This window comes from Haliaeetus leucocephalus, unplaced genomic scaffold, assembly GCF_000737465.1.
Source record: "Haliaeetus leucocephalus isolate CR32 unplaced genomic scaffold, Haliaeetus_leucocephalus-4.0 Scaffold21, whole genome shotgun sequence".
Taxonomy (NCBI): Eukaryota; Metazoa; Chordata; class Aves; order Accipitriformes; family Accipitridae; genus Haliaeetus; species Haliaeetus leucocephalus.
The window spans coordinates 1,707,564-1,720,906 of NW_010972457.1; the positions used below are offsets into that span (position 1 = coordinate 1,707,564).

The following is a 13,343-nucleotide window of genomic DNA, read 5'->3' on the forward strand; positions in this document are numbered from 1 at the left end:
TAGAGGCTGTAATTGATATATATCATACAGAAATCTGGTACTTGTCTGGGAGTTCTAGTGTGGTGAGTTGTAGAATAACCTAATATGTCATTGTTGTGGTTTAACCCCAGCCAGCAGCTAAGCACCACACAGCCTCTCTGTCACTCCCCCTCCCTCAACTGGACAGGGGAGAGAAAACATAACGAAAGGCTCGTGGGTTGAGGTAAGGACAGGGAGAGATCATTCAACCAATTACTGTCACAGGCAAAACAGACTCAACTTGGGGAAAATTAATTTAATTTATTACCAATCAAACCAGAGTAGGGCAATGAGAAATACAACTAAATCTTAAAACACCTTCCCCCCACCCCTCCCTTCTTCCTGGGCTCAACTTAACTCCTGAATTCTCTACCTCCTCCCTGCCAGTGGCACAGGGGGATGGGGAATGGGGGTTGGGGTCAGTTCATCACACCTTGTCTCTGCTGTTCCTTCCTCCTCAGGGAGAGGACTCCTCACTGTTCTCCTGCTCCAGCGTGGGGTCCCTCCCACAGGAGACAGTCCTTCATGAGCTTCTCCAATATGGGTCCTTCCCACGGGCTGCAGTTCTTCACAAACTGCTCCAGCGTGGGGCCCTTCCACGGGCTGCAGTCCTTCAGGCACAGACTGCTCCAGCGTGGGTCCCCCGTGGGGTCACAAGTCCTGCCAGAAAACCTGCTCCAGCGTGGGCTCCTCTCTCTATGGGTCTGCAGGTCCTGCCAGGAGCCTGCTCCGGCGTGGGCTTCCCACGGGGTCACAGCCTCCTTCGGGCATCCCCCTGCTCCAGCCTGGGGTCCTCCCTGGGCTGCAGGTGGAGATCTGCTCCACCGTGGACCTGCATGGACTGCAGGGGGACAGCCTGGTCTTCCCCATGGGCTGCAGGGGAATCTCTGCTCCAGCGCCTGGAGCATCCCCTCCCCCTCCTTCTTCACTGACCTGGGGCTCTGCAGGGCTGTTTCTCTTCCATGTTCTCACTCCTCTCTCCAGCTGCAGTTTCTGTCTGTCCCAGCAACTTTTTTTTCCTTCTTGAATACGTTATCCCAGAGGCACTACCACTGTTGCTGAGGGGCTCAGCCTTGGCCAGCAGTGGGTCCGTCTTGGAGCCGGCTGGCATTGGCTCCATGGGACATAGGGGAAGCTTCTAGCAGCTTCTCACAGAAGCCACCCCCGTAGCCCCCCAGCTACCAAAACCTTGCCATGCAAACCCAATACAGTCATTATGCATGGTAGAACTGTGATGAAGGTTGAATTGCTGCAGGTGAAGTCACAGTTCCAGGATGGATGTCACTGAGTTTCAGTGCGATCTGAAAATAGTATTTCCCCTTGTTACTTCTAAAAAAAAATCTTCTGCAGTGTCTCCAGCTAGCGGTATTCTCAGTCTGTTGTTGCTAGAAACTGGCTTTTGGTAGGTCCTGACTGCATGCTAATGCTTATTTTATTTGTGTTTAGCCAGATAGTTGTGTCAGTAAGGTAGTCAGTAGTTGGTACAATGGTGGGTTGGCACATGTGCAGTATACATGGCAATACAGTACCTTGAGCTCAGCTGTGTCATTGCATTATCTGAGGAACTACCCCAATGGATACAGGGTGCGTAAATCAGCCAGGCTGGTTAATTATCTAGTCGCTGAGTAGAGCTCAGCGTCTCCAAATACGCGCTGTGGCATCCAGTTACTTTGTTCTTTGGGGGGGGGATAAAACTGAGCCTGGGCTCCGTTCCATATTTACCTAGTTTCTTGGCTAACAAATGCATGTTTTATAACTGCTCTTTGGAAGATTTTATCCTGTGTGTGTTTTTAACAGGAAATTAAACATTAAACCCCTTCCCTCCCCCCTCTTTATTCACAATGGCATGAGTTAAGCACCAGGCATAAGCCAGTGTTTTGTATTTCCTGGATATGGCAAAATTATCATAATCTTGTTTTAAACCACGTAGCTGATACATATTTATATGTAACTATATTTGTAGACAAATATATTTCTAAAGTTTTTGTAATTATATATAAATATTTTCTATGCCTTGAAACTAGAAGCGTGTTGGAGACAAAACCTCTCGGTGCTGGAAAACTTCTTGAGTGTGTTTCTTTTAGGATTGTTATGCAAACCAGGAAATTGTTAGAAAAGCGGAAACAAGTCTTTAACTATCAGCTGCTCCAGGGAGTTAACAGGCTTCAGAATCTACTGCTTGAATTGGAAATGCAGGGTCTGGGCCAGATTTTCTTTTTAAAAACACGTTTGCAGTTGGGAAGCTTCTTGACTGCACACAGTATGTATGCAGCAACCACCCAGAAAGGGCTGCAAGTGACATAAATACTGATAGATATAATAGCTGAAGAACACACACTATGTTTGAGAAATATCTTTATTTTGCCTTCTAGTGATTAGCTGTACTGAGTTCTGATAGCGCATAGATTTTCCTTGAACGTGGCAATTGGATGATTAAACCTATTTGCAAACAATTCAAGTATTATATTTACTACTGTAAGGATCTTCATTTCCTGAAAGACAAGCTTAAGTCACAGATGATACTGTCTGTTTTTTCTTTCAACTTCTTTCCTCTGTGGCAAGCCAGTTACTAAATTTTCACTCTGAAGTTGTTTGATATCTCAGTGTCTCAAGTAGAGCTAGACTTAATGGGGAACTCTGAGCTACTTTCATACGTGGCCTAAACCCGAAGTTCTCATTTCAGCAAAATGCAGATTTGTCTGAGATTTACATTAGGATCATTTCCAGAGTGTTCTTGCCTTCTAAAATGAAGACATGGGATTTGGTGGGGGTTTTTTTTCTTTTTCGGGAAATACCTTTCCCCCCCCCCCTGCCCCCCCCCCCCAATCTGAATGCATTTGAGAGTGAATTAAGTAGCAATGCAAAAACTGCAGTGGCTTACGGTCTCAGCTATGTACAAACGACTTTGCATTTTCTCTCTGTCTCTCTATGCAGAGAGAGAAAGACTGTTAGCTAGAACAGGGAGTTGTTTATCCTGTTCTTTTAAAAATGTCTTTGGGTCTTAATTTTCTGTTTAGACAGTCAGTATATATCGATATATCTGTTTATATTTCATCTAGAGGGCAATGCAGAGTTAGAATTTTGTTCCCTCCCAATTTTATTTTAATTTTATATACTTTTCTTGTCTTGTAGCAAATTAAACATTTTTTGTTTTGTTTTGTTTAATCTTTTTCTGTGCCAGAGACTTAGAGAGTATTAGACTATTTTGCAGGGCTACTAGAGCAACATGGCAAGAAAAGTCCTGTATAAGGTAGGCAGTATAATGCAGTCCATCCAAAATGAACAGAGAGTCAGCATGAGTTGCATAAATCACACCTGGAGTCGAGAAATGTGTCTTGCGTGGCAATTTGTCGAACTACAGAACAACTTGTTTCCTAAACAAACCAAAATACACTACTTAAGCCACAGTGCTTGCTGATGCCTTATTCTATTTGATACCCTCTAGGTGTCAAAATTTCTCATTGGCACATACATGGACATAGCACACTAGTATCATACGGGGGGCTTCTATGTTTTGTTTTTAAGGCATTTGTCTCCTATGCCCCCACTCTGGAACTCAGGAGGCATATAGGATGTTTGCAACAGCTTTCTGCTACTCCTGTAAACTCAATATTATGTTTTTAGAATTCTAAAAGAAATAAAAATTAGAACTGCTACTTAACCCTTTAAAACTTTGTGCTAACTTGTATTACCCTCTGAAGTATTTAGAGAAGCCAAAGTATGAATGGTATGTTACTGTTGAATAGGAGTAGCTCTTTTTGATTTTTTTTTTTTTTTTGTGGGAATCAGAGTGAGACAGTGTCTTAAACTGGATGATAAATTCATTTGCATCAACTACTCTGGCATTCGGTTAAGTTACTTCATCAAAGTAAAATGTGATACATGTAATGGTTACATAGCTTCCATGCAGTATTCCCTCTCCCTCGTCCTCCCATCCCTTCCTGCCCCAAACAAAAAAGTAAAAACACCATAAACTTCATTTGGAATTACTGAACATAAAACCTGGATGTTAGAGGAAGCCTTGGATTTATAATAAGGAGACTGGTCTTCAGGGTTGGAACAGCCCAGAGCTGCAAGGTTGCAGGTGTGAAACCTGGCCTTGAACTTTTTCTATTTCTGAATCTGCTGCTTGGAAGTGTTTCGGTAACCTGGCACATAGTAGGGGAAATGGAAAGAAAAGCAGCTCCATAGGCATATCAAAAAGCCAGAAGGGCTTGCAACATTTGCTTACAAAGCTATTGTTAACAGCTGAGCAGAACACACAGCTATGCTGTTACAAAATAGGTGCACCAAGATTAGTTGTGAGGGGAAGATTAGGATGACTGCTGTTTGCTATGTAGAATTTAAGATAGTTTGTATTTCACCTTGCTGCAAGAATAGTTCCTGCAATTCTGTGCAATCTATCACAGCTTTTTCCACCTGATGGCTCTGAGCAAGATGAGTGCTATACAAAGTAAAAGTCTTTTTGAGCTACTGCCAGTAAAGGTGAAGCTTTTTCTTAGGTAATAGTGCGTATGTCTAGGGTCCCAGTTCCTAACAGATAATCAACTTCTGCTTGGAAAGCTTTGGGTCCATAGAAGGTACTTACTTTCTTAGAGGTATGGAATAATTTTGGTCCATGTTTTGTGTACACAATATACATTGTATGGCCATTGTTATACCTGTGAGTAATGTACTTGCTACAGCCTACCTGCTGCACGGTTATCTGAAATAAAATTTAACTGTCATAATGTAGTAAACATCTCCAAACTTTTACCTCCCTTCAAATGATGTGTCAAATCTTCATGGTTGGTGTGAGAATTGCCTTTGTATCATCACCAGTGCTTGTCTGCTTTCAGTATATGAAATCTGGAGGCTGTAGAAATGTTCAAAGTAAACACATCCACATGTGCACACACACGCATGCAACAGGAGTCAGGTGTAGGGAAAGGGAATTTGAATTGACTTAAAACTAAAATCTGGATTTAAAGGAGGAATGGGGAGTTCAGGAGAAAGGGTCAGTCTTTCCTTGAGGCCAGGCTTTATTAAAAATCTCTGATCTCCTGTAATAATCCTTCATCTCTTTAATTCTCTACCTTCTGCACACAGACATGCAAGGGCACATAGTACTGTAAGAAGGCCAATTTGGCATGCTAAAAGCCATTAATCCCAGGCATGGAAGTCACTGACGTATCTTTGCTACATGCCAGCTGTGCCCTGGCCAACTTCTGCTGGTTGAAAGTAAATGCTCTCACCCAGCACGCAAGAGTGTAAGTAGAAAGAAGACTTGAAGGTGTTCAGCTCTTCAGTCAGTTTCGTATGGATGAGAGTGTGCATTTCACTGAACAAGATGCTTCCTCACATGGAGTATTTTCCTTCACTGGTGACAAGGATAGGAGAGGTGGTCTTGGAAGGGGGAGGTGGTGAACTTTCTGAAAGGCTTATATGTAAGTTAGAAAATATGATTCTTTCTGTTTTGCTCCCACTCTTATCAGTGTTTTTCATTCGGTCAGAAGAAAAATGTATTCTTGTTCTTCCATTAGCTTCTGGAAGTCTTTTTCCTATTTGCTCTTCTTTTGCCCTTTTATTTTCTGTTTTCTTCTTTTGAAGGTTGCACTTAGTGCAAGGTGAATTACATTACTATCGCTTCCTTCCTTCCCAGCTGTACTTGCAACTTGCTGAACTGACAGGGAGATTGGAGGAGTACTTAGGAGATATCATGGAGAAGTAATGGTGGGACTAGCTTGGCTAGGATTGCAGTCTCTTCTAAGACTACTTGACAGGGGCCAAGGGAATTAGCCTCAGAGACCATATTAGTGGGAATCTGCAAGCAAGAAGATGCATGATGCCTGGCAAGTTTGGTTATCCCACTGAGCAAGTGGGTTTCTGTCATTCTGTAACAGGTGCAAATTCACTGATAATGAGCGTGTTCACTTCTTCTGTCTCCCTGGCCGTTAACGCTGCTTGGTGCTGCCTGTGTGCTGCACAGCCGCCTTGATCCATCTCCACAGCCTCCCTTCCACAGTGCAGCTGAGTCCAACCCTGAGCCCTTGCCAGATGTGTTTTTTAAAAAAAATAAAAAATGCACTTGCAGACATCTAACCCCAGAGTGTCAGCAGTATGGATAGTGGTAGAAGAATCCAGGCATAGAAGAAAATGTTGACCTAACTAAATTGAGGTAGCAAAATCTGTCTTCCTAATTGCTGCCTTTTAAATCGTTAGCTGGGAGACTAGGAGGTTCCTCCACAAATGTGTCACCTGGATGTTCAGTTAAAACAGCTGATAAAAATTCCTTAAGGGCTGCTCAGCTAGTTTTCAGTAGGCTTTTTAATAAGCCATTGGCATCCTGCTTCCATCCCTCTGTTGAAGTCACTGTTAGGGCAGAAGGAGAGAGGTGAACAAAATGAGGAAGGAGGCACAGCCAAGTGTCAGCAGCATATTGAAAATGTTTCAGAGTGGCTTTCTTATGACAGATGCGTCACATACGCAATGTGAGAGCAGTTAGTCTTTGTCGTCATCCAAGTACCACCATGGGTTGTGGAATTATGGGTAAGAAACTTTTCCTTTTAATAAGTCATGGGAAGTAATTGGAAGTGAAGTAAGCTAAACAGCCAGAGAAGAGGAGACAACAGCATAGTATTATCTCTGTTTGACAGCTCAGGAAAAGAGTTTTTGTCCACCTTACCTTTTGGGGGGTGGAAGGACCCTTACAGAGACATTTTCCAGCTGATCAGTGGCTGAATTGCCAACACAACAGAAGAGAAAACATGGAAGAATATTTTCATGGACTTTGGAGTTTTTTATGCAATTTAAGAAGTGCTGCTGAATTAGGGAACTTTTAGCCCTGATTATAGCATTGCACCCCTTTTTGATCTGCATTGGTTTTTCATGGTTCTCATCCTCATTGATTAGACTAGAGCTGTTCCTTTGGTAGGTTTCAATACAGGCCTGGACCATAGGTAAATGTTGCCTAGATTTATGGAAACCCCAAACTCTCAGTGTTACCAAAAACCTATGAAAGCTGTGGGACAATCAATTTATTCTACTATTTGTCAGAGTTTTCAGGAAGTAGCTTCAGTTCATCGCTGCATTTTTCAGCCATGAAATTAATGTGTGGCGTCTGGCCAGCCTGGTAAGGCTGGAGGTTGCGTGTGGTTTCCTGCCAAGCAAACTCTGGTGAAAAATGAGTAATCTTTGAGTTTAGATACTGCTCTTGTTATCGTAGTATACACAAATCAAAGGAGGAACCCCTCTGCATGCTTGTATCTGATTTCTGTTGTGTTTCAAAACTTAATTATGTGATATAAATTAACTCCCCAACCTTGTATCCATGACTCTGTCTTGAACTGGTTTTTCCACAGCTTGAGGAATAAATTGTAATTCTTTACCCACTTTAGTTTTAGCTTGCTCAGTGAAAGGCTTACCTATAATTCTGTGCGTCTCTGAGATTTTATTGACATAAAGAAGTAATCCAAGCAATATTTCTCTTGAATTTTGAGAGAGGACCTGCAGTGAGGGAGATATTTATTGAAATAATGGCTTTCTATTCCAGGTTAAGTGTATGTCTAGAAAGATGCTTGTTAAAAATTGAACTTTGCATTTTAGAAATAAAGTACCAAAAAGGAGGAGAGCAGGGGCATGGTCCCAAAACTCCACTTGCCCTTAAGTGACTTGCAGATGAGCACATTTCTTTCCCTTTCCTAGCCCCAACTCAGACACTCACCTTTCTGGCTACAGTTCTTGAGTTGCATCAGCCGGTCTTGAGGCAAAATCTGTCTAGTGCAACTTCCTCCTTTTTCTGACATATCTGAATCATTATGGAGTTGGGAAAAACAATCTTTCTACAGGAAAGCTACTTTGTGCCTACGATAAACACGCTTGTACATGCACACATTTGAAAAATATATCAAAGTTGGTCTTTAGGAAAAAACTGTAGTCAACTCTAATAGTTGTGTTAATTATTTTGTCTGAGAGAAAAAAATAGCTGGCATAGAGATCTAATTCTTACTGCGTATGTTTTGAAAGATAGCATGAAACTGATGGATGTGTGGGCTGTCTGCTGTCCATTTGCTCCATGAAAGCTCTTGGTTTTAGGGTGTATGAGTCTATGATGTCTAGATTTATGTAAGAACTAACTGCATACTAAGGTAGTACTGCAGTGTGTAGGATTTGCTACACAATGAGGATAATGGATACTTTTTGATAATGAAATGCAGTAATACAAAGCTATTTTTCTGAGTGTTTAAAGGAATCTGACCTCCAAAGTACCCATTATTTGGGAACAGTGAAATAACCCTCTTGTTTAGTTTTAGCGTTCTCTATGACTATTTTTAACCAAATAATAGATCATTATTAGCTTGCTTTTATGTGATTTCACCTTAGTTTAGAAACTTAAGTGTTTAAATAGCACTATTTCTGTAGTCTGGAGGCGAGTAATAATTCTGTTGATCAGTTTCAGTGGTGTGATGAACAAAGTACACAGTTTCTTAATTTACTCAAAAACAGATGACTTGACTCTCCTCAGTAATCCTCCTCATCACCCCTTGTCTATGACTAGACCTGTGTGACTGTCAAAGTGGAATAAGACATGCCTTTTATCCTCTTATTTTGCCACTATTTGTGTATCTGATGACCACTTAAAACATAGACGACAGTTCTGTTCTGCCCATTCTGTGTATCTCAATGGAAACCATCATATATTCCTGATTTACTCCAGAAACATTCACTTCCATGAACTGTTTTCATCCTCTGGCTACCCTTGAACTATAGACATTGGTTGTAATGTTGATGTTAAAGATTAGTCTTTCTTTTAATAGTAAAGTATGTAACTCTTTTAGTTTACTTAAGCTGAAGTTGGAAGAAAACTCTGTCACTCAAGCAAGTAACTGATAGTGTTAGCGCTCTGGTTTTAGTAGGTTTTATTACAAATGTTTTTTCTTATTTAGAATTCTTGGACTAAAGTAAAGATCTGATTATTGACACTGCCAAACTATTTAAGTTTTTTTCAACTTTGGATGCCAACAAAAAATATTCTTAGACTAGCCAGATGGAAAAAGGAGGAAAAAAAGGCAACTGGGAGGCATGTCATGTTCAGTTAGGTAGAAGCTGAGTTCAGATTTCTGGTATGGAGGGCCTGGGAGCCTTTACTATCTGAGGCTCATCCAGACGAGAGGGAAAAGGAATTGCTAGATGAGTTAAGTCTTAGTCTGTATAGGTACTTTCTTACCTTGTGGGGAATTTTTGTTGTGAGAAGGGCTGACATGAGGCAGGGAGGGGAGGAAGGAGGAAGGATATTTGGGTTAGAAACTGAATGGTAAGTAGTACCAGCTAGGCACAACCAGTAAATGGTTAGGATCAGCCTAAGCTATCTTCTTTTCTAGATAGGGCTGGTCTGAAATGTGAACAGCCATAAAGGTAAAGCATGGGTATCTTTTGCAGAGGCACAGTGAAAGCTGTAAGGTTTGGATGAGTGTTGTGATTAGAACAGTGAAACAAGAAGATAATTTAGATGACAGTTTAAAAGGATCTGAGCAGTCAAAAAATTTAAATAGTATGCAAAAGGTGGTGAGAATGTGAAACCAGTTTTAACTCTGTTGAGAGTAAAATTGGATCTTATGCCTATTTGTGTAGGATGAGGAGATGAATCGTAGAAGCAGCTTGGTGGCACCTCTAGAAAGATGGCCAAGCTGAAGGCCGAAGGCACTCACAGGCTTCCCACAAATATAACAAAGAAAAGGTGAAGAGTTGATGCCTGGAATGTTGACAAAAATTTATAGATGTCATTCAGACTTACTTACTGCTTTTATACTGAGAACCCTCATGTCCTTCATCTGTTCTGGCACTCTTTGGCACCCAAGGATAAGAGTATAATGGGAGAGAAAAGGGAGGGAGGTGGACATTTTTAAGGAGATAAAATGAAGTCACCAAGAATACTGAACTGTATGCTCAAAGAATGATATAAATGAGTTTTAAAAGAAATCACACCTTCCCTATTTTATAGTGTAAGACCTCATTAGAATTCAAGTGGTAGAAAAGAAGAATAGGAAGTTTCTGGAGCTCCTCTTTGAAAGGACCTGTCAGTCCAATGTAGCAGTCAGCCTTTTCGTAGAATTGGGAAACTTGACAATGCTGCTTGCTGGAGAACAATGTTGGAGGTAAAGGAGAGTGAAAGGAGGGAAACAGTAAAAATATTAGACTACCAATATTAGGGAGCCCCTGAATTCTGAGGTAAAAGGAAAACCATAAAGCTGATTCAATTCCAGCAATGTCCTTAACACACTCTTCAACAAACAAACCATGTCAAAACTTTAAAGGCTTTTTAATCTCCAGCAGCTTAGGATCTTTACTGGCTCCACAAAGCAAAATACAGGAAAAGGGCAGTGGGGGGAAAAAAAGAGGAAATAGCTAGCAGTCAATATATCTTACAAGTTTTGAAGAATTGTTAAAAAGAACTTAGCTATGAAAATCGATGTGGGATTTATAATCGGCAGGATCAAGCAGAAAACTTCAAAGGTAGGCCTGTTGTAAGGTGACTATTCTGAGTAATATAAAACCATCTAACTTGTCCTGAAAAAGTTCTCTGGTCATGGGGTTGTATGGCTTGGCAATGTTAATTTTTAAAACATTTTGTAGCATGCTGAAGACGTTTGAAGAAACTGGAGGAATGCTAATGTAGAGCAGTATTTATAAAGGTAAATACAAATCCTTGATGATATATTTACATATGGGACAAAGTTTGGAGGAATTGCAAATAATGACAATGGTAGTTACATAGGAGTTGTGGTCCTGTGCTAAGCTGCGCCCATTTAAAGAAAATAAGCTTTGTTGCATTGAGAAAAAAATTTACAGATTTTAGAGGAAAAATGTAGCCTTTAGCTACAGAATGGAGGACTGCATCCTTGAAAACGGTGACTCTGCTAACTTTTTTAGTCACGGTGGGCAATCAGCTCATTGTAAACTATTAATTCAAAGCCATGGCAAAAAAGTGCCAGCCTTGGATGTATGAACAGGGGATTGATGAGTAACAGTAAGGGGTGGAATTAATGCTCAGTGTGGCACTTGTGGGACCACAACAAAAAATCATGAATTCAGATCTGATGTACACTCTTCAGAAAGAGCTCTGGGAAATTGTAACAGGTTTATAAAATAGGTACCTGATTCCAAAACTGCAAAATCCTTTACAGTAAGAGATTTAGTGTTCTCCTTCTAAAGGACATCGTTTAAATACCTTCACATGGCACAAAAAATGGATATGAGAGATACTATAATTATTAGCAAGGCATATTACATGGGTCATGCCTGAAAATAAAGCCTAACAAAGTGAAGGTACATGCATTAATCCTTTTTCATCTGCTGATGTCTTCAGACAAAGACTCTTTGGAAGATACGGTTTGGCCCAGCATGAGATGGGCATTAATCAAAAGCAGGTTGTTAAGCTTAATAGAGAGATAACTAGATACAATTCAATGGCCTCTGCCATGTACAAGAATTGCTATGATTTCTGAAGTGAGCAGAAGTTTTTGTCGCCAACATACAGGGTGAAATCTTTGTACTGTTGAAATTAGAGCAATGACGCTGTCTTTCAAAGAATTGGGTTTTGAGCATATATTGTTTTTAATCATGAAAATCTGCTAGATGATCCTTAGTCATCTGTTTTTGCAGTTATACAGAATTGCCTTTTCCTGAATAAAGGTATTATTTTACTCTACAAAAACAGATAATTGAAAACATCAGAAATGTAAAGTATCTTTGAACGTGTTTTTAGAGGGTGTTCACTTAATCCCATAGAATTTAGCAGGCATTTTCCTGTTTAAATACCTGATTTGTTTTTAGTGTTCAAAACCTGATCTTATTCTTGAGAGTGCAGTGCAGTATTGACCATGAGAAAATACTGGCTCAGGAAGGGAGGGAAGGAAGAAGTAAAATTTGAGGAGAGATTTAACACACAGTTTCATTGATGGTAATGTCAAATGCAATTGCCTATATACTGCAGTCTCCAGTGTAGACTCTACTGTGCGTGACTGAAGTGTTTAGTATTTTTTACTTTCTCTTATGTGCTCTGAGAAACGATTCAGCAGAAGAAAATGTCTGCTTTCTGTAGGGAGGTGCAGTGAGTTGGTCATATTCGTAATATTTAAGAACAGATTAATATTCCTTTCTATTGCTGTTTTAGTAATGTTAAGTGAACGCTTGAGGTGAATGTGGCCTTCTAATACAGTGTACGCAGTTTGATAATCTGAGTTGCATTAATACTACTATTTTGAAAAGAAGCTGTCATGAATTAAAAGGACTTAAGTCTATTTAGTTTTAAGGAATTCTGTTTCTTTATAAAGTAAAATTACTGTCTGATCTCTCAGATCTTTATCATTGTGACACATACATCTGCAAAGGAGGTGTAGTTAATTAGTTTTTACCTGACACTCCTACGGTTCTCATGCCATGTCATGTAAACGTGAGCGGCAGCATCGTGGCCTGGGTGCAGCGAGGAGGTGCGAGGTGAGCAGGATTGGGCTGGAGCGCGGGTGACTCACTTTCCCAGGTTAACGTTCTCCTCCTCAGAGCTTACCATACTTTGATACTATGGGCTAATTTAGATCCTTAAATTAGCAGCTGCTTTAGGGAGAAATTTCCAGATGATCACTTTTATCATTTCGGTGTTTTTAGGTGTATGTCATCTTACTCTCCGGGGAAGTTGTTCTCTGAGAGTTGCTAGGAGGGGGTGAGGACGAGATGGCTGGGAAAGCGGGTGAGTGCTTTGTTAGCTTTCTGCTTTTGAAGCAGGAGGAACTGAACTAATTGAGGCAGTAATAAAGTTGTGAGAAGGATTTTATCCAGTGAAGATGGCTTTTCATTGTCCACATTTCATTGTTGTTGCGTTTTTAATTAATTAAGAAAAAATAATAAAGACATAATTGCAACAGTACTGCTTAGCTTGATGGAGTAGAATTAAGCTCGGTTGTTTGCTGTGCCGATGCCAATTCACTTAGAAGTAGAAAGTAATATTGTACAGGACTTTGTCTTCTATAGTACTGTACATAGGAGATACAGCTTGTCAAGCAGGCATGATATTTTAACAGCTTTTGATCATATTATTGTGATGCTGTGTTAGGACTTGGTGGTTCATTTTTTCCACAAAGCTTTTGCTCCTGAAGGAGCAGAACTGTTTTACCAAGACTGTGGGGTCAGTGGCATCTAATCCATTCTAGAGGGACTTTTGTGATGTTATTTAGCAGAGCTGTGGGCCATGTTCACCAGTACTAGTGGGAATAAGATGGACAGAGGAGGAAAGGAAAGGATGCAGGGAGCCTTGTAAAGGGTGGCTGGAAATGACCCTTGTTACTGTTAAA

At 40.6% G+C, this 13,343-nt stretch overlaps 1 protein-coding gene across 1 annotated transcript in view; it reads left to right on the plus strand.

The window, feature by feature from the left end:
• The window catches only part of ARHGAP10 (Rho GTPase activating protein 10), a 153,481-nt gene that overhangs the window by 114,009 nt on the left and 26,129 nt on the right, over positions 1 to 13,343 (plus strand). The window contains exon 20 of the mRNA XM_010576113.1: positions 1,082 to 1,105. Coding sequence (XP_010574415.1) covers positions 1,082 to 1,105 — 24 coding nt within the window. The remainder of the gene's footprint in view (positions 1 to 1,081; positions 1,106 to 13,343) is intronic.